Genomic DNA, 20,667 nt, shown 5'->3' with positions numbered 1-20,667 from the left:
GAAATATATGAAGTACTTAGATAATATTTGTGAAAGAATACAATCGCGATCACATTGTGACGGAGTCATGTAATGTCGCCTCTACACATAGGCCAGCGCATTCGCCAGCGCGCTGGCGGTGCGCTTGCAAACGCGCTTGTGAGTAATCCACACATTGGAAGGTCGTTCAGTATGGTTTGGTTCGAGCCAATGTGCGGACGTATTCAAAATGGATGTAACAAACAAAGAAATAAACACACTTTCACATTTATAATGCAATGTCTTGAGACATTGGATTAAAATCCATGTCTCAAGCACATTTTGATTTAAAATAGTATTGTTAATAATTAATTGTGTAATTTTAATACTAACGTAGTTTTTAAGGTACCAAGATACTAACAATTATATGGATATTGCAATTATCTGAAATAAATTGAATAAATAAATAATATTAAAGTAGGATGCTCTTTGTGAAGTAAAACATTGTGAGAAAAACGGCATGTCCAAGAACCTTATTTATTTTGCACTTTTAATACATAGGTACAACATTTTTATTTTTATGGTACTTATTTTTTGGGTTCTACAGGCAGTTTTCACTCTGATAGAGCTCAATAAATTTAAATGTTTCCTCGTTACTCATATTGTTCGCCATTTTGTCAAGTTAGGTGTTAATTCGCCGCAAGAAAAAAACGTGCACTCCTGATAGCTGCTACAGTCAAACTGATCGCGCGGCCAATGTGTGGATGGTGCGCCAAGCTTGCGACAAGTGTCCTTTGATGTTTCCGACACCGCGCGGCAAGCTCGCGAGCGCGCTGGCCAACGTTCAAATACCTACCACGAGCGCGCGAACGCCCGTTCTACACATTGGACAAGTGCATGTGCCAACGCGCTTGCGAACGCGTTGGCCTATGTGAAGTGCCGGCATAACAGTTACGTCACGAGGCGAGCGAACTGCAGTATCATAATAGCCTGTTAATGACCCATAATGTAAATAATAAAATACGTACTAAACGCGGGCTAATTAACCCTTATTTCGAATTTGTCCGTACCACCGGACAAGTACTTTAAAAAAATCCACCGCCCCGTCTATTTCTATTTTTGCAACAAAAAAACTACTAAGCTATTGGGAGGTCGATCAAATTTTAGTAGAAAAATAAATTTTGCGTGTGACAACCCAGAGTTTGACAGTTGGCGAAAAAATGTCGGCGAAACTGCGCACTAAGAAAGTCTTTCAGGTAATTTATTAAAAAATATTATTTTTTGCTTATGTTGCGTAGATTTTTTATTTGTGTTTTGTGAATTTAGTCTACTAACGTTCAAGTAATACGATTTCATAGCTTTTGCTTACGTTATTCTTAATAATTATCGAGTTTTTTACTTGTCCGCCACACCGTACTTCGTCGAAACACCTGTATTTATTGTGTCTTACAGCTTGTCCGTCACGGCGGACCTTGTCGAAATATGGTATGAAAATTTTTTACGTCACCTGAACTTGTTTACCTGTTGCGTGAAAATTATGGTATTTTTTCTGTAAGTAACATTAGAAGCAACCACCTTAGAGGAGCCGAAGAAAAATTGAGTAGCGAAAAGGCACTGAAAAAGAAACCAAGGGGATCTTTCAGTCAAACCGTCTGTAACAAAAACAAGTTGTCAGTTGTGAGGTGGCATGACAACAAAGCTGCTTCTCTAATCAGTTCCTATACTGACGCTGAACCAGTTAGTAGGATTAAAAGGTATTGCAAGAATGCCAAGAGGAAAATCGATGTTGATTATCCCAATATTGTGAAAGAGTATAACAAAAATATGGGCGGTGTAGACTTGGCCGACATGTTGATCGCCTTGTATAGAACTTGTTCATGAACATGTTCGCACAAATTATTGATATTTGCGTCGACAATGCGTGGATCCTGTATCGCAAACAAGCAAACCCTGCCACTGGCTGGCTGACTGGCATGCGGCTGAAAGATTTTTCGCTACGAAGTTTACCACAGTTTGGTCAGCACAAACAAAAGTGTTACCTATAAGAAAACGGATGAAAACACGATCACGACCTTTGTAAAACAAGACCGGCAGACAGTTCACGCTACGATGGAGTTTCTCACTTTCCGTCAGTGAAGGAGGAAGGTCGTTGTATGTACTGCAATAAAAAAACTACGGTTTACTGCCTGAAATGTGATACACGCCTTTGTTTTGTGACGGGCAAAAATCCTCGCAACTGTTTTTTGAGCTTTCATGTTAAATAATACAGGCCCTTACAGTTTCTTTGTACTTTTATAAAAAATAAAGACTCTTTTACTATTATATTCTTTTACTTTATACTATGCAACTTCTTTCACGTATTCGATTAAGTACGCTAGGACGGACAAGTCATTTTAACACTTTTTTTACTAAGATTCGATAATGTCCGGTGTGGCGGACATCGCTTTTCTCCATAAGGTCGGGGGGTAGATTTTTTTTTCTTTTTTTGGAGGTTTAGAAAAACCATGAAAACTAGGTTATACAATAAAATTTTAATAAGTTTACTATCACATTCTCTGTCGAAATAAGGGTTAATGGGGTCGGATATATCGCAAATAGCTTGTTTGGGGTCTTAGATGACAGCTTTGCTCAAAAATATGAGAGTGATATCGATCTTATTAGGAAAAATCAGAATCATCTCGCTTTGTTATGGAGAAATCAGACATCGGTGGTCGAAGCAGAGTTCAATTTGCTGAAACGAACTCAGACAATGATCGACGAAAATCAAAAATTAATCCGTATGAAACTTAACGCCATAGAAGGAGCTATAAATTAAGTGAAAACTGAGTTACAAAATACAACACTCGTAAACGATTTTCTGATGACCGCTACGATGACAAATAATTTAATATTTAGCCTCAAGTCTATTCAGCAAACACTTTTGGATTCTGTTACTAATATATACAATGGTAAATTCAACTTTCATCTCCTCACCCCCGACCAACTGAGGTATGAACTGGGAGTTATCTCCCAACAGCTATCTAAAGATTTATCTCTACTAGTTAAAACCACTGACAGTTTATCAGAAATATATAATCTATTGCAAGTCCGTACAAGAGTTACATCACGATTTATTATATTTGAAATCATGATTCCACTATTTATTTATTTATTAAAAACTTTTTGTACACATACAGTAAAAATCTTACAAAATAACAATGCAATTTGTCTTTCAACAATTAACGGCAATGTATACGAAATATTAAGAATTTTCCCCATACCGCACCGCACGCACACAAGCGACGAGATGGTTGTGGTCCCGGTGGCCGACTACGTGGCCGTCAATCTAAAGCATGACTCATTCATACCAATCACTGAATGGGATTTAAGATCATGTTTAGAAAGAAACCCGCAACTTTGTTTATGCCATCTTAGAAAGTCTATACATATCATCAAAGACGATTATAGTTTTTGCGAAACGACGCCAAAGCAAAGTAAATGTAAAACCACAATTTCGGCTTGCAAGAACAGATGGTTGGAGCTAAGTAGCTTAAATAAATATTTTTATTTTGTTGTGAACCATGTTTCATAAAAGTTATATGCAATGATCAAATTACGCCTCTACAATTAACTGACTCTGGATTCTTTAGTATTGACGAAGGATGCGTTATAAAATCATCCGATTTCTTCGTTATCTCTCACAGTCGAAGGGAGAGTAATCTGAATATATCGTCTGAAGATATCTCAGATCAACAATATCATAAACATCTCTTTACCGAGTGCCTTTACAAATTATACCTCTGTCTCGTCTCTCAATTATAACAACCAGCTTCTAGATATTCAGCGAAATATTGAATGAATGAACGAATGAATGAATGAAAAATTCTTTATTGCACACAAAAATACAAGATACAAAATAGTGTAAATAAGAGTGATACAAGATATAATATATGTACAGAGGGCGGTCTTATCGCTGTAAGCGATTTCTGCCAGACAACCCAAAAAAAATTGAATATATATGAAGGATACCGAACCTCTAGCAGCGATGTCAAATCACGACATACACCACTACGCTGCGGTATATATATTATTTGCGGTAATTGGACTCGGCGGAGTAATATGGCTGTGCAAGCTGTGCCGATGCAGCGGCAGGCGAGGAGGCGGGCCCGAGGCCCGGCGCCCGAGCGTGGGCCACCAGCGGCTCCGGCGAGCCCGCCCCTCCCTATTACAGTACAAGTGCAGTGTAGTGAAAACAAAAGTGCAAGTGCTAGTGATTTAGTGAAAGAGACGCCGAAGTTTAGTGTTCCCGTCGAATACTTCACTCACACTACCAATTCCCCCGTATAAGTTAAGTTTAGTCCAAATAAAATTAACAATAAAAATAATAACAAACGGGGTGAAAATGTAAAATGTGAGAAAGCGTGGAACGGAACATTATTGACAGCACTTGCTGTGAACATTGTGTTCAAATGCCAGAGTCGACATACCAAGTATGTCGACTCTGGCGTTACTTGTCGCATGACAAACAACAAAAATCTATTAAAAAATTATTTCATTTCGTGGACACTCCGCGGTTAGTTACAGTTGCTAATAATCAAAAATTGCATAGTCATGGTGAGGTAGAACTGTTGTTGAAAGGACAAACCCAAGTTACAAAGTTAAGTGAGGTTATTTTTGTGCCGGGACTATCAACAAATCTTATTTATGTAGGCAAAATTGCTTCTAAGGGACTTGAAGTTCATTTTGACACTGAGAAGTGTTTATTGTGGAAAACTGCCAGTTGCAAGTGCTACAAAGGTGAATGGTGTCTATAAATTGGACACCGTGAGTCAACAATTAACAAATGGTCATGAGCTGGACATGTCAAACAGTGGCCTGGGTCAAGCCACATGTCCAGTCCGTCGGGACGTCGGGAAAATAACATAAAGAATAAATCGCGTTTAAAATCCGTTAAAAAGTCTTTAATTTCTAATACTCGCGTAAAATCAAACACTAGAAAATACAATGTCGAAGATACTAGATTGTGTTCTGCAACCAAAAAACATCAAAACACATTTTAAACTTCCGCCCAAAAACGATGATGATACATTTTCTTAGATCCCGTACATATGTTGTATGTACAAAAAATTAATTTAACCACAAAACCAAAAGACAAACAAGAACTTTCCGACGTCGAACAGGACTATCAGGAGGATATGGAAAATGTTAGTCAACTTTCTAAATTTGTCGAAAGCGCAATTGAATATACAGGGTGTCCCACTATCGGTATACTCAGCGCGAAGGGACTTGTAGTATTACATACATTGATCACGTAAAAAATACTTAAACAAAAAAATTACGTCAAAAATTTTTTGCTAAATTTTTTCTTAAAATCCATTTTTTCTTCTCTAGCTTCGAGCAGCCGGCATATACCGCTTCGCTAATGTGAGCATTTTGTATATGAAAACATAATCTAAACGATAGCTCACATGCGGGTGGCAAAGTTGGGCGGGTTGCATTCGGTGTAAAATATGTATCGGAGCATTAATATCATTAAATGAAGAAAAGTGTAGTTTAATAGCATATAGAACTGTTATTAAAATATGTCGACGATGTGAAATGATAATAAAATAGTTTAGTAATATTTACAAAGACCATACACGTAAAGCTGATATACCCCATTTGATTACTCCAGTATTACGTATGGGAAAGAAATTCATTTTCTGGAAGAAAACGTGGGCAAATTGTTGAAGGATATCCCGGTGTAAAAAAAGACACTTTAGGCCGTGTCTACAACATACATCCAACACAAACTGAATGTTATTATTTAAGAATGCTACTGCAACATATGCGCGGTCCAATGTCATTTGAACATCTAAGGACCATGAATGGTGTTATTTGACAAACCAAGGCGATTTCAACATTGGTAAAATACAATGTCAGATGATGTCATGTCCGAGCCAGCCACAAAATTAAGAGAATTATTAACCATCATCCTTATATTTTGCCAACTCTTAGAGTCAAGGAATACATTTCGTATGGGAAAGAAATTCATTTTCTGGAACAAAACGTGAGCGAATTGTTGAAGGATATCCCGGTGTAAAAAGACACTTTATGCCGTGTCTATAACATACATCGAACACCAACTGAATGTTATTATTTAAGAATGCTACTGCAACATGTGCGCGGTCCAATGTCATTTGAACATCTAAGGACCGTGAATGGTGTTATTTGACAAAATTATCAAGGCGCGTGCAAGGAATTTTGTTTACTGGAGGGAGACGAAAATTGGCAAAATACAATGTCAGTTGCTGTCATGTCCGAGCCAGCCACAAAATTAAGAGAATCATTTACCATCATCCTTATATTTTGCCAACCATCTAACGGCTAACCCCTTCGAGTTATGGAATACATTTCGTAATGCTTTATGTGAAGATATATTAAACAGAATGCGTAATGAGAATCAGGATATGACATTAGCATATAATGATGATGTATACAGTGATGGACTAATCATAATTGAAGATAAAATTAATGACATTCACTATCCTTCCCCCATATTCCCTCAAGTTAAAAATAGGTGCCCCAAATCTTAAACCACCAAATTTATGTAACGGGACCCGACTTCCAATCAAATTTCTTCGCAATAACGTGATCGTTTCAACATTATTGACTGGTACAGCAAAGAAAGAAAGAAAGAATATTTTATTTTGCCGAAGACCAAATCCAATCCAAGACCTTAATCAACAAATCACTACATAGTATAAAACAAAGTCGCTTTCTCTGTCCCTATGTCCCTTTGTACGCTTAAATCTTTAAAACTACGCAACGGATTTTGATGCGGTTTTTTTTAATAGATAGAGTGATTCAAGAGGAAGGTTTTAGTATATAATTTATTAGGTTTTAGACAAAGCGGGCGAAGCCGCGGGCGGTAAGCTAGTATATTATAAAAAAAATAATACAAAAACAGAGAAAAGGACAAAAGTGTGGCAGGCCTAGGGGCTCAGACGTTTTTTATACGACGTTTGACCCAACTACCCTCACTTGGCTAATAGTCGTCGACTTGCTGTGATTTATTATCCCCTTCCCTCGTAGTCTCTGTGCGTTACAGACGTGTATTTTATTTTATTCGTTCTCATTTTTAAATCAATTTTTAAAGTCAATTAATTATACTAAAATATTAGGCGCCCATAACCTTGAGGTGATGTTTTACTACTTAACATCAGTGCTTTAAACCTCACAAATCATCTCGTCCTACTCTGACTAATAAATAACTGTTAGTCACGCTACCAGGATCACACAGTTTCGAAGAGATTTAAGAACGCTCAGCTGAACTCATTCAACCACTGTGGAGATTGCGATAGCTGCGAATTACGTTCGTCACAACAAGTATTTCCTCGTTCAAGTACCAGGAGAATATAAATGGACAAAAGTGATTTGCGTTAATGAGCAGGACATTCATCTGTGCGACGAAGATAAAAACTCGCGTGAGTAATCCATACAGCTATCACACAGTATTCGGCCTTAAACCGTCCATCCAGTCGGGACTCAGTTGACAATTATTTTAATATCACCAAACGCCAAAAACGAAGTCTTGCTGATTGTTCTATACCACCCCCTTCGTCGATTTCGGAGATAAAAAATATGTTTGCTGATTTAAAAGAAATACAGGATTGCAAAGTTCGAATCGTTAACTTAAGCTCTCACTACCATTATTACCCAAAACCAAGACATACAAAAATCTGTTGAATGTGAAGAATTGCCAACATGAAGAATTGTTATCAAGAGTATTTGTATTGGAGAATGAAAATAAGGATTATAAAAAGAAAATAGCCTACTTGGAATTTAAATTGGATCAACTCGAAAAATCAGCCCATTCCAGCACTATTGAAATAAGGAATTTGCCTATACAAACAAACGAAAATAAGTAATCTTTCTTCAATATTGTGACCAGTTTGAGTTCAACACTATGTATTGATTCACCTATTCAACCAACGGACATTCGGGAGATATTTCACACAAAGTCTAACGCCGTAATTGTGGACTTTACTACAACGCTTCATATGGAGAAACTTCTATCAAGTTATTATAAATGATATATTTGATATCTTTATTTAGGCGTTTCGATTTATTAAAAATCGAAACGCCTAAATAAAGATAAATGTTTAAACACAGAACATATCAACCTATCGGGTGCGCCTTATACTATATTTATTTCACCCAAAAGGTTTTTTAAAGGTTTTTTACATGGCTCGGCAAAGTGTTAAAAACAATAAGATTTTTAGCACTTGGACAGCGCACGGAAAGATTTACATCAAGAAGAATCAGAAGTCGACCCCAGTCCGTATAAACGAAGAGGCGGATTTATTGTCAATACTTGCATGACTAGTCTTCTTACACTTTAGTTATAAATATTTTCAAAATAAATAATTAATATTTTTAAATAATTGGTAAGTAACATTTATCAATAGTTACGATATTTTTAATAGTTACATATCCGAGTGTCGGGGTCAGGGTAATTTTCTTGAACAAGAAAGAATAGACCTGAGAATCCTATTTTAATTATATATGTATCTATATAATATATAAAACTCAAAGGTGACTGATATAGTGATCTATCAACGCACAGCCCAAACCACTGGACGTATCGGGCTGAAATTTGGCATGCAGGTAGATGTCATAACGTAGGCGTCCTCTAAGAAAGGATTTTAGAAAAATTTTCCCCTAAAGGGATAAAATTGGGGATGAAAACTTATACCATGAAAACTTATCTTTTCCACGCAAGCGAAGATGCGGGCAACAGCTAGTATATTATAAACTCCGTTTCCAAGTTCGGTTCCAATTTAATCACTTCTTAGTCTTAGTCTGAATCTGTAATAAGAATTTGCAGCACCATAGTATTTTGACTCCAAAATCACTCAAACATAACATCGTCTAATTATATTATGTACCATATTTGTTTCAGCCTAGGCGATTATCCATCTACGGCGAGGCGTGAGACAAGGTGACGTAATCTCACCAAAATTGTTCACCAACGCGTTAGAGGATATGTTTCGGACCCTGGATTGGAGAGGGCGAGGCATCAACATCAACGGCAAGTATATCTCACACTTGAGATTCGCTGATGACATTGTCATTATGGCCAAATCGCTGCAAGAACTAAAACAAATGTTGAACGACCTAGTTGAATCTTCCTCACGCATCGGACTCCGCATGAACGCAGAAAAGACAAAGATAATGATCAACCATCATATTTTACCGGAGCCGATTAACATCAACGGAATCTCTCTCGAGATAGTTCAAGAGTATGTCTACCTAGGACAAACGCTCCAATTAGGCAAAAACAATTTCGAGAGAGAGATCAACAGGAGGATACAGCTGGGTTGGGCAGCATTTGGGAAACTTCGTCGAGTCTTTGCATCGTCACTTCCACAATGCCTTAAGACGAAAGTATTTAATCAGTGCGTCCTACCTGTTATGACCTACGGAGCCGAGACGTGGACACTGACAGTACGACTGGTCCACCAGCTTAAAGTCGCTCAGCGAGCTATGGAGAGAGCTATGCTCGGTATTTCTCTAAGGGACCAAGTCCGGAACGAAGTTATTCGCCAGAGAACGAAAGTCACCGACATAGCTCAACGAATTAGCAAGCTGAAGTGGCAGTGGGCCGGTCATATGTGCCGCAGAACGGACAACCGCTGGGGCACACATGTCTTGGAGTGGAGACCGCGGCTCGGCAAACGTAGCGTAGGACGCCCTGCTACACGGTGGAGTGACGACGTCCGCAGGGTTGCAGGCAACAATTGGCGGCAGAGGGCCGTCGACCGGGCTCAGTGGCGTGCTTTGGAAGAGGCCTTCGTCCAGCAGTGGACGAACAAAGGCTGGTAATGTAAACAGTAAACAGAAGATTTACCAGATTTGTTTCTCGATGAAGAAAATTCACAACCAGAGTTAAAAAATAATATTTCTAGAAGGCGAATTATTGACATAGATTACTTTTTCTCTAATTTACAAAAAATAGGAAGTCATGGTGTTTTCAATTGTGGCATACAATGTTTAAAATTAATAGCAGAGAAACGTGTTGGGCTTGAATCTAAATTCACGTTTGAATGCTCGATGTGCCAAAAAAGTTTTGTCTTAATAATGTCACTGGCGACTTATGGTACGGGAGCTAGCAACGTTTTAAAAAAAGTCATTTTACTATAGTTGGGTTTTTGATATGCTGTTTCTCTTGCTATTTCGGTTGGAGTCCGGGTTTATTTATTTATTTATTTATTATACTTTATTGCATTGAAAATACATATAACAAAGACAAGACTACAGAAACAGCAAAGGGCGGCCTTATCGCTAGGTAGCGATCTCTACCAGGCAACCCAACAATCAAAGGAAATATAACAATATGATGTGGGTGAGCAAAAATAAGGCAAACATAAGTACAATAAATAATTATACATACACTTACATACTTACAATACATACAATAAATACATAAATACACATACATAAATATATCCATAGCACATAAATATAATATACATATTATATACAAGATAAATATTAGTAACTATGCAGAAAAGAAGGAATCAGAAAAATAGAATAAAACAACAAATAAAAATAAAACTAAATACGACAGCTACACAAAATTATACAAGAGATAAATAATAATTTTTTAATAAAAATTTAAAAGCGTTCAAATTTTGAGCACTTCTGACATTTGCGGGGAGAGAGTTCCATAATTGAACCGCACGAACTGCAAACGAATTATGAAAGAATTTTGTTTTGTGAGCCGGAATCAGAAGTAAAAGGTTAGTAGAGGAGCGTAGATTACTCGAGCTCAAGTATTTAAATTTCTCTCGAAGATAGCTTGGAGCTTTTGGATCAAACAACACACAGTACAGAAGATGAAGGATATGGGAGTTTCGCCTCAGTCGGATAGGTAGCCATTTCAGCCTCTTACGGAAGTCGGAGACGTGATCAAATTTTCTCAAACCAAAGATAAATCGGATGCAGAAGTTTTGGAGTCTTTCAAGCCTATCCAACTGGGCTTCAGAAAGGTCAAGGTAGGATGTATCAGCATAGTCAAGGTGGGATAGGAGAAGGGAATGAGCAAGCGCTAACTTTGTCGGAATGGGTAGAAGATTACGCAGTCGTCGCAAAGCCCCAGCGGAGGCAAACAGCTTCCTGCTCACTTCTTTCAATTGAGGATCCCAAGACAGTGTTTGGTCAATGTATATGCCGAGATCCTTGACGATTTTACTGTAGGGGAGTTGAGTGCCACACAAATGAACTGCAGGAAGCGAAACCCAGTCAACCTTCGCGATTAGCGATGGGCTACCAACAATGATGACTTGCGTTTTTAGTGGATTGACTTTCAATCCGAACTGGTTGCTCCACTCAACGACAGAGTTCAAGTCATTATTCATTGTTTGAATAGCGTTCGGCAACTCAGCAAGAGTTGACTGGGTATAGATTTGGACATCGTCGGCATACATGTGGTAGAGAGAAGATAAGGATTTCGAGATAGAATTAATGAAAATAGTGAAAAGGAGAGGAGACAAAACGCCACCTTGAGGAACACCAGCTTGAATATCACACCATGATGAGGTGACATCATCGCTGTGAATCCTTTGCCGGCGTCCACCTAGATAACTATGAAACCAATCAATACTAGTTGGAGATATGTTAAGCGAACGAAGCAGACTCACAAGGACATCGAAGTCAACGGAACTGAAGGCGTTACTAAAATCCAGTAACGTAAGCAATGTGAGCTGCTTGTTGTCCATGCCAAATCTAATGTCATCAGTGACTTTAGTGAGAGCAGTAGTCGTACCATGACCAGGACGGAAGCCGGACTGGAGAGGATTCAATAAGTTGTTCTTATTAAGGAATATGTTTAATTGATTATGTACTAACTTTTCCAGGACTTTGGACAGGAATGGCAAAATGGAGATAGGTCGGAAATCGGAAAAAGAAGAAGGATTAGGTTTTTTTGGGAGAGGAATAATATTAGCCTTTTTCCAGGCCGTGGGGAAGGTACCCGTGGAAATGGAATGGTTTAAAATGTGGGTAATGACAGGAACGACTATGTCGAGGATAGGTAAGATCATGCTACGACTAATACAATCACTCCCAACAGCATTAGATGACAAAGACATGATATTCTTCTTAACATCACTGCTAGTAAATTGATTCAGACAGAACGGAGGAAAATTAGGAGTTGTCTGTCGGGTTGTCTGTAGTGGTTGCGTTTATTAGTGCGCATCGTATCTGCACAGGAAGATATACTTAACTTTAGTCATTTTTTAACGCGTAATTTTTAATCTTTTGCCTTTAGATAGATCCATCAGACATATTTTTTTTTATTGCAAGAAAGAAAGAAAGAAAGAAAAGACGTTTTATTCGTTGTTAAATGGGTGCCATACGCAATTTTTTATTTAAAATAATGTGCAGTGTCAATTGGCATCGGGTATTCACAATTAGAGGAATTCTTATCTGCAGTTGACTTACCCGTAATGACTGAGCCTCTTTATCAGCACCGACACAACCTTGTTTCTGACATTTGGGATAAGGCACTCAGCAAATCGATGAGTGAAACTGCAGGCCAAGAAAAAATTATAGCGCTTGAAAAAAACCGTGTAAGAATGGTCCTGTCATAGATGTCGTGGTAGACGGATGTTGGAGTAAACGGTCATATAAAAAGAACTATTCAGCACTATCTGGAGCTGCGGCTATAATAGGCAGAGAAACCAAAAAAATATTATTTATGGGTATAACAAGTGATAACTGCGTTAAAAACAACCGATTTCAAACTTGCACTTGCAACATTTACAAATACAGACAAATATGCTCATAAAATAAAAACTACTGGGCCTATCCGAATAAAATTTTTATGGGACCAATTCACCATCCCGCCTCGAACAAAAAAAGAATCACGTAAATCGGTTCAGAAACCTTGGAGTAATCGGTGTACATACATAAAAAAAACATACCGGCCGAATTGATAACCTCCTCCTTTTTTTGAAGTCGGTTAAAAAATAAATACTGCAGCATTTGCACGCTGGACAAATATCAAAATGAAAACCCAAGACCACATCAATGTTATAAAAATTATTCAGGCCCATCAATTTCTATGGAGTCTTCCATAATTGTAGAAGGCTTTAAAGCATCCATAGAAATGTATAGTTTGATTTCTGGTCGTCTTTTTTCTGATGGTGACTCGAGTACCTATTCTAAAATATTAGAAGCAAGACCGTATTATTTTGTAGAAAAGGTTGAATGTAGGAATCACCTGCTAAGGAATCTATGCAACAAAATGGAGAAGTTAACGAGAGATACGCACTACCCAATTCATTTTAGGTTGGTTTCAGAGCTTGACCGACCATCAGTGCGTACGTCAGTCGCGCTTGTCATATGTATGGAAATTCATAAAACCGTTCATAGCTAGACCGACCATACGCACGCGTATTGTCATGCGCATTAGTGTCATAGTCATACAATTGTTGATGCGTATCGTCAGGACCGACGGTACGCACTGACGGTCGGTCAAGCTCTGCAACCAGCCTTAGAAAACTTATTACAAAACAGCGTATTATGCGCATTCGATCAGCATACGTAAATGCAGCAAGAAATACCATAACTCTTCAGAAGATTTAGATTTTTGCACCCAGAAACTTTTTGAGGATATCCAGGTTGTACATTTGCAAGCATTTGATGACCAACCAAACGACCAAATGTAAAAGTCATTTCTGTACAAATCCGCAAAATTGCGATAATGTGCCGCACGATTTTTTTTTAAGTTACATATGGCAAAGCATATGTTTTTTTATAAATAATATTGCAGGCCATTCAAAAAGTCTCGTTCATGATGTAGACAGTAATATTGTAGAAAGTTTTCATAGTGTGGTGGCCAAATTTGTGGGTGGGAAAAGAGTGAATTTCTCATCTCGCCGTGGTTATCAAACTCGGTGTACCGCATCTGCTGTAAACTTTAACACTAAGAGAAAACCTGTTTATATTCTATATAAAACAATTGTACGGCAAAGTCCTACGGGTAAAATGTGTGCTTTGGATAACAAATATCACAAAAGGTGATTGTTAAAACGTATAACTAAAAAGCGTCATCCACAAAAGGATCTATTAATAAATAAAGAATATGGAGAGCAGTGTACTAAGCCGGATGTGAGTGATACCGTTTTGGAACAAATGAAAAAGAATTTTTTGAGCAACTTACAAAAAAGTGAAGAAAGACGAAAAATTGAGAGGTCAACAGTTCTACAAAGCGAATCGAGTGAATGGTTAGAACTTCACCGCACCTTGTTGACCGCTTCAAACTTTGGGAGGGTATTTAAAATGAGGGCTGATACTAGTTGCACCATTATAGTAAAACAGCTACTTTATAAACTGAACATTGATGTAGCGCTTGTTCGCTATGGGAAAGAAAATGAAAAAAAAGCATTGGATCAGCTCTGTGTTCAAGAAGGAGTAGAAATCAGTCCATGTGGGCTGTTTATAGATCCTGAGATTCCGTATCTAGGAGCTACTCCAGATGGGCTTATTGGAGAAGATATGATAGTTGAGATAAAATGTCCAATATCGGCGCACAAGATGGGTTTAGACTTGGCAATATCGACAAAAAAATTTAATTTATGGATTAAAGAAGAAACTGGCGAATTTAAAATAAATCAACAACATAATTGGTATTACCAAGTCCGAGGCCAATTACACGTAACGCGTCGAGCAAAATGTTTAAGGGCTGATTTTTCAATCACGAGATAAACAGTCTAATAACTACCCCTCGAATAGATTTATTCAATTGTTTATCTAACTCATAACGGCTCGCCTATTTTTCAATCGTGATTTATTTGATGAATAACTATCTGACCAAATATTTCCATATTGGCAGCTCTGCTCTCGGAGTGGCGAAACAAACATATTAAATTAGTCAGGTTAGAGCGGGATAGAGTCAACTCTTGCAATTTATCAACAACCGTCAATATGACTCACGTCAGGAGTGCATTTTAAGTTTATCTTGTGTTCTATGATTGTTGATTATTGTTTTGATTCGAGTAAAGAGTTTTGATTAAATTTGTGTTTAAATTTATATATTTTACGATGGAAACGACATACAGGCAGCGTTCGGCAAATTTTGAATTGCATGGTCATCAATACTACCAAAAACATCAATTTCAATATGATTTTAGTTGATAATAATTTTAAAGAAAGAGGCTTAATTGTTAATAATTCTATAATCTATGTTATTACATACGAAAATATCCCAAATTTGACGCGTCAGTTGTCAAATCAAACGCCTATTCGTCGAATAGCGCGCTATCTGGCCGTTGGAGCGGCAAATAGATTTATTCGTCAAATAACGTAGTTATTCGATAGATAAGTCCTATTCGTCTATTGAAAAATTGAATATTTTGTTAACTGAAGAATAAAGTGTATCTAGCTCTTTATCTGGGCATTGAAAAATCGGCCCTAAAACGTATATTAGGCAAAAACTACTTCTTCATAAATTGTAATATATTGACATTTCTATACTTACTTAATCGTTGGTCACGTTTCAACTACAATGTATACTACAGGGTTAGTTTCCAATGACCAGACAAAATTTAAAATTAATATCTAGATATTAAACCAAAGGTACATTTGAAACATTATTGTCGAATAAAATAAAATAAAAATAATAGCATTCATTTGAAAATGTCTTAAAAATTTCCTAAATCGTAAACACCGCCAGAATTAATGCACTTGTGTGCGTGCGCGCATCGCCAAATTTATGTGTGTGCTAACTTCTACCTATCTAGGTTGTTGAACTGAATTGTGCTTTTGTAATGTCCACACGTTCGCTTTTTAGTGGCGGACAGGAATGAAATCTAATTAAAAAAAAAACGTTTTATTTTTTTCATTAGATCTAAAATGTTATCGATTCTGAACCATTTCTGAAAATTTGGCCGGTCATTGAAAACTAACCCTGTATAGGGGGCGGTTAAAAAAACAAATTCAAATGTAATGACAGAATTATCAAGGTCCTTGAACCATGTAATTGCCTTAATTTGATTTAAAATAGGTTATTCTTTCTTGTGTTATATATTGTTGTTTTTACAGTAAAATTGTCTTCTGGTAAAATTTGTATACTTTTATGCATCACTAGCGGTCCGCCACGGCTTCGCCCGTGGTACATGTTTACGTTTTCTCTACATAAGAACCATCCTCGTACTTCAAGGAATATAATAAAAAAAGAATTATCGAAATCGGTTCAGCCGTTCTCGAGTTATGCGCTTACCAACACATTTTGCGAATTATTTTTATATTATAGACTAGCTTCCGCCCGCGACTCCGTCCGCGCGGAAAAATTAAGATTTTTTTTTTCTACGTATTTTTCCGGGATAAAAAGTATCCTATTTTATGCCCAGGATAATAAGGTATAATTATACCAAGTTTCATCGAAATCGAACCGTTAGTTTTTACGTGATGCCTTCACATACAGACAGACAGACAGACAAAAATTTATTTAATCACATATTTGGGTTTGGTGTCGATCCAATAACACCCCCTGGTATTTATTTTTTCAATATATTCAATGTACAGAATTGACCCTTCTACAGATTTATTATATGTATAGATGTAGGTACGTAAACATTAGTTAACCTCCTTTGTATGATATCCGGCTGGTGACCTGTACTTCAGACTTCTATTTAGTCTATTTCAGACAACAGTTTCTCACAACGTTATCCTCTACTGTACTTTGTGTAGTTAGTATAATTAAGTTTTGTAACCTTTTAATGTTGTGACAACCAAATAAAGATGATTTTATTTGTATTTACACTAGGTTACTGCCCGCGGCTTCGCCCGCGTTAGGGTATAGTTAAAAAAAAAACCCGCATAGTTCCCGTTCCCGTGGGATTTCCAGGATAGCATCATTTTCCCGGGATAAAAAGTTGCCCATGTCCTTTCTCGGGTATCAAAATATCACCATATCATGAAAATTGGTTCAGTAGTTTAGGCGTGATTGAGTAACAGACAGATAGACAGAGTTACTTTCGCATTTATAATATTAGTATGGATTACATATTTATTTAACTGTCTACATCAATTAGGCAATTGTGTAGAATCGCAGTACAGTTTTATTACGTTAAAACTAGTATTTAACCCGGCCTCGCGTGTAATTTCTAAAAATACATATTATGATAATTTAGAATACATTGTAATAACTAACAAATGAATAAATACATACCCAAAGAAGGATAGATCAGTTTCAATTGTGGTGGAGTTGACAAAGTTTGCGCCTGATCCTTAATTTTCGTGAAGTGATGCAAGAAATCGCCTGTCAGCCATAACTGAAATTAAAATCCGTATAATTTATTTATGTTTGTTTTTAAATACAAATAATTATACCATATCACTTTCTGAACGTCACCTTAAATCTATACTAATATTATAAAGCTGAAGAGTTTGTTTGTTTGAACGCGCTTATCTCAGAAACTGCTGGTCCGATTTGAAAAATTCTTTCGGTGTTAGATAGCCCATTTATCAAGGAAGGCTATAGGCTATATATCATCACGCTAGGGTCAACAGGAGCGGAGCAATGCGGGTGAAACCGCGGGGAACAGCTAGTGCTTTATAAATATGAATTTATAAAGAATAGAAAAAGTTCGATCACGAGGCGGGAATCGAACCCGCATACCGTTGTGGCCAACGAGTGGCTGAGTTGGTCAGGCATCCGCCACGGAATGGCGCAAAGGATGCGGGTTCGAGTCCCGCTGAGTAATCGAATTTTTTCTATTCTTTATAAATTTATATGAATAGGCTCATAAACTGCTGGACCGATATTGATGAAATTTGACACAGACAATCTTTAGAACCTGAGAAAGAACATAGGCTACCTTTTATTGCGAAATATGTACCACGGGCGAAGCCGGGGCGGACCGCTAGTTCTTTATAATTTAAATAAAATTAATCTACCTTAGGCTCCTTCCCATAACTGCCCAAGCTGCTAGCTTGCGCGATCAGCGGCCAGTCCTTGTTCTCAGCGCGCTGTACACAGCAATGCTGTCTCAGCAGCGATCCGACCCGTGTGAGAGCCCAGTCCGTGTCGAAGTGCGAGCCCGGCGCTGAGGCGACTAGAAACACGCTGAGAAACACAAAAAATGTAGAAAAATATAAATAATATTGATAAAATTCTTCTAAATCACACTGCAAAGTGGGAAAAAACGCTATAAAATTGACAAAAAGATAAAAAAATAAATAAATAAATAAACCTAAAAACACACTAAATCTGTAATAACAACCATATAGTCCATAAAAAAAACGCAAAAAAAAAAAGACAAAAATTAATCAAGTCAGTATAAACAGTTCTCAGCGCGCTGTACACAGCAATGCTGTCTCATATAGTACATGTCTCACATAGTATAAAACAAAGTCGCTTTCTCTGTCCCTATGAATGCTTAAATCTTTAAAACTACGCAACGGATTTTAGTGCGGTTTTTTTTAATAGATAGAGTGATTCAAGAGGAAGGTTTTAGTATATAATTTATTAGGTTTAGGAAGCCGCGGGCGGTAAGCTAGAAAATAATAAATAAAAAAAAACACTCACTTTATATGCGAAAAGTCGCATCTCTTTATCCTGTCCATATAATATGTCAATTGGGGTAAATGATAGTGCCCCAAGTACCGAATAAGGGACCGTTTGAACATTGTTGGGGACTCCCCGTCGTGGGGCATAGCCTCCGGGGGCAGTTGGGGGCAGCGGGGGCTGAACCAGAGCCTGGAAAAAACAGGATTTTATTAGTCTCACCAAAAAGAGCGTGAGTACCGAGCACATGTGTCAGAAGTGAAACTTCTTTCGAAAGATTAAAAGATATTAAAATAGTCGCCTGTCCTGTTTTGCGATGACGTGACCTTGAAATTTTACTCTCAACGCGCCTAAGGAAGTTTCACTTCAAAAATTATTACAAATTAAAACTACAGTTGGCTAAGAAATAATAATTGTAACTGTCAAATAATAGTATATAAAAAATTGAATTTTTTTTTTAATTAGATCAAAAATCAAATTCGGTTCAGTAGTTTTGGAGTCCATCGCTGACAAACAACGTGACACGTACCTATACAAATATTATAAATAAAGAGGAAAGGTTTGTAATTATGTATGTATGGTTTTCACGCATAAACTACTGGACCGATTTTGATGAAATTTGGCACAGACAATCTTTAGACCCTGAGAAAGAACATAGGCTACCTTATGTTGTGAAATATGTACCACGGACGAAGCTCGGGCGGAGTGCTAGTTATATATAAAGATATAAAAATACTCACCCCTGTGTTCTGTTCTCCCAATCGTCGATGTACAAATTTGCCGTCGAAACAACGACCCGTGTGGAACCGTCTTCATAGCATAGGACCATCATTTTCCTAGAAATTTCAAAAATATATATTTTAGATACATAATACATAATATATTATATACAAAAAAATTATGAATACTTCTTATTAATTTATTAGGTAATTAATTAATGTATTAACTATAAAGTGTGAAATTTAAAAAAACAAAGAGAGAACATGCCTATTTTATTTATAAACATACAGAAAAAAAAATCTTTGTATTATATTAACAAGGTGAGCATTTTAAATTAAAAAATATCCCTTTACTCTCTTCACTAAATGCATATCCATACTAATATTATAAAGCTGATGAGTTTGTTTGTTTGAACGCGCTAATCTAAGGAACTACTGGTCCGATTTGAAAAATTCTTTCGGTGTTAGATAGCCCATTCATCGAGGAAGGCTATAGGCTATAATATATCATCACGCTAAGCAATGCGGGTGAAACCGCGCGGAACAGTTAGTGGTATATTTAGCATATAGCGTGTATACATCCATATGCACTCATTACTGAGTGCATTTATTTTAATACATATTATAATACAAATAGACACTCCAATATTTTTTATTCGTATAGATTTAAGTAATAATGATTCGCCAAATGTGTTGAGAACGGCTGAACCGATTTCGTTAAAATTATTTTTTTATAATATTCCTTGAAGTACTAGGATGGTTCTTATGGAGAGAAAACGTGAACATGTACCACGGGCGAAGCCGGGGCGGACCTCTAGTACCACTAATATTATAAATGCGAAAGTTTGTAAGGATGGATGTATGTGTATGTTTGTTACTCTTTCACACAAATACAACTGAACCGATCACAATGAAATTTAGCACACATATAGAGGGTAACTTGATTTAACACATAGGATAGATTTTATCCCGAAAATCCCACGGGAACGGAAACTATGCGAGATTTTCTTTAAAAACGAGGGCGAAGCCGCGGGCGGACCCCTAGTATTTAAATAAAGATAAAATAAAATTCTTACGTATGGTGCTTAGCGAACGGCGTTGCCATGGTAACGAGATGGGTTTCCACATGTGGTTTCTTTTGGCTCAAAGTTTTCATGTCTGGACTGTCATCTCCATATAGTATTGTTAATTTTTTCGCACTGAAAATAAATCCATACTTATTGTATCCATATTAATATTATAAATGCGAAAGTAACTCTATCTGTCTGTCTGTCTGTTACTCAATCACGCCTAAACTACTGTACCAATTTGCATGAAATTTGGTATAGATATATTTTGATGTCCGAGAAAGGACATAGGATAGGTTTTATCCCGGAAATCCCACGGGAATGGGAACTATGCGGGTTTTTCTTTGACTGCGCGGGCGAAGCCGCGGGTGAAAAGCTAGTAAAAAAT

The 20,667-nt window shown here is 37.1% G+C and overlaps 1 protein-coding gene across 2 annotated transcripts in view; it reads right to left on the bottom strand.

Moving 5' to 3' along the window:
• LOC123702185 (probable tyrosyl-DNA phosphodiesterase) overlaps nt 1-20,667 on the bottom strand; it is a 34,571-nt gene that overhangs the window by 8,083 nt on the left and 5,821 nt on the right. The window contains exons 7-12 of one of the 2 annotated variants that reach the window (XM_045649865.1): nt 20,289-20,411; nt 19,234-19,329; nt 18,515-18,685; nt 17,884-18,052; nt 17,156-17,258; nt 12,424-12,510 (exon numbers count right to left, since the gene is read on the bottom strand). In XM_045649865.1, the coding sequence (XP_045505821.1) occupies nt 12,446-12,510; nt 17,156-17,258; nt 17,884-18,052; nt 18,515-18,685; nt 19,234-19,329; nt 20,289-20,411 (727 nt within the window). In that variant the 3' untranslated portion in view covers nt 12,424-12,445. Of the gene's footprint in view, nt 1-12,423; nt 12,511-17,155; nt 17,259-17,883; nt 18,053-18,514; nt 18,686-19,233; nt 19,330-20,288; nt 20,412-20,667 lie in introns of those variants that run through there. The other variant, XM_045649864.1, reaches the window with a different exon arrangement.

Source organism: Colias croceus, chromosome 23, assembly GCF_905220415.1.
Source record: "Colias croceus chromosome 23, ilColCroc2.1".
Classification (NCBI taxonomy): domain Eukaryota; kingdom Metazoa; phylum Arthropoda; class Insecta; order Lepidoptera; family Pieridae; genus Colias; species Colias croceus.
This window is presented reverse-complemented; position numbering and strand designations above follow the sequence as displayed.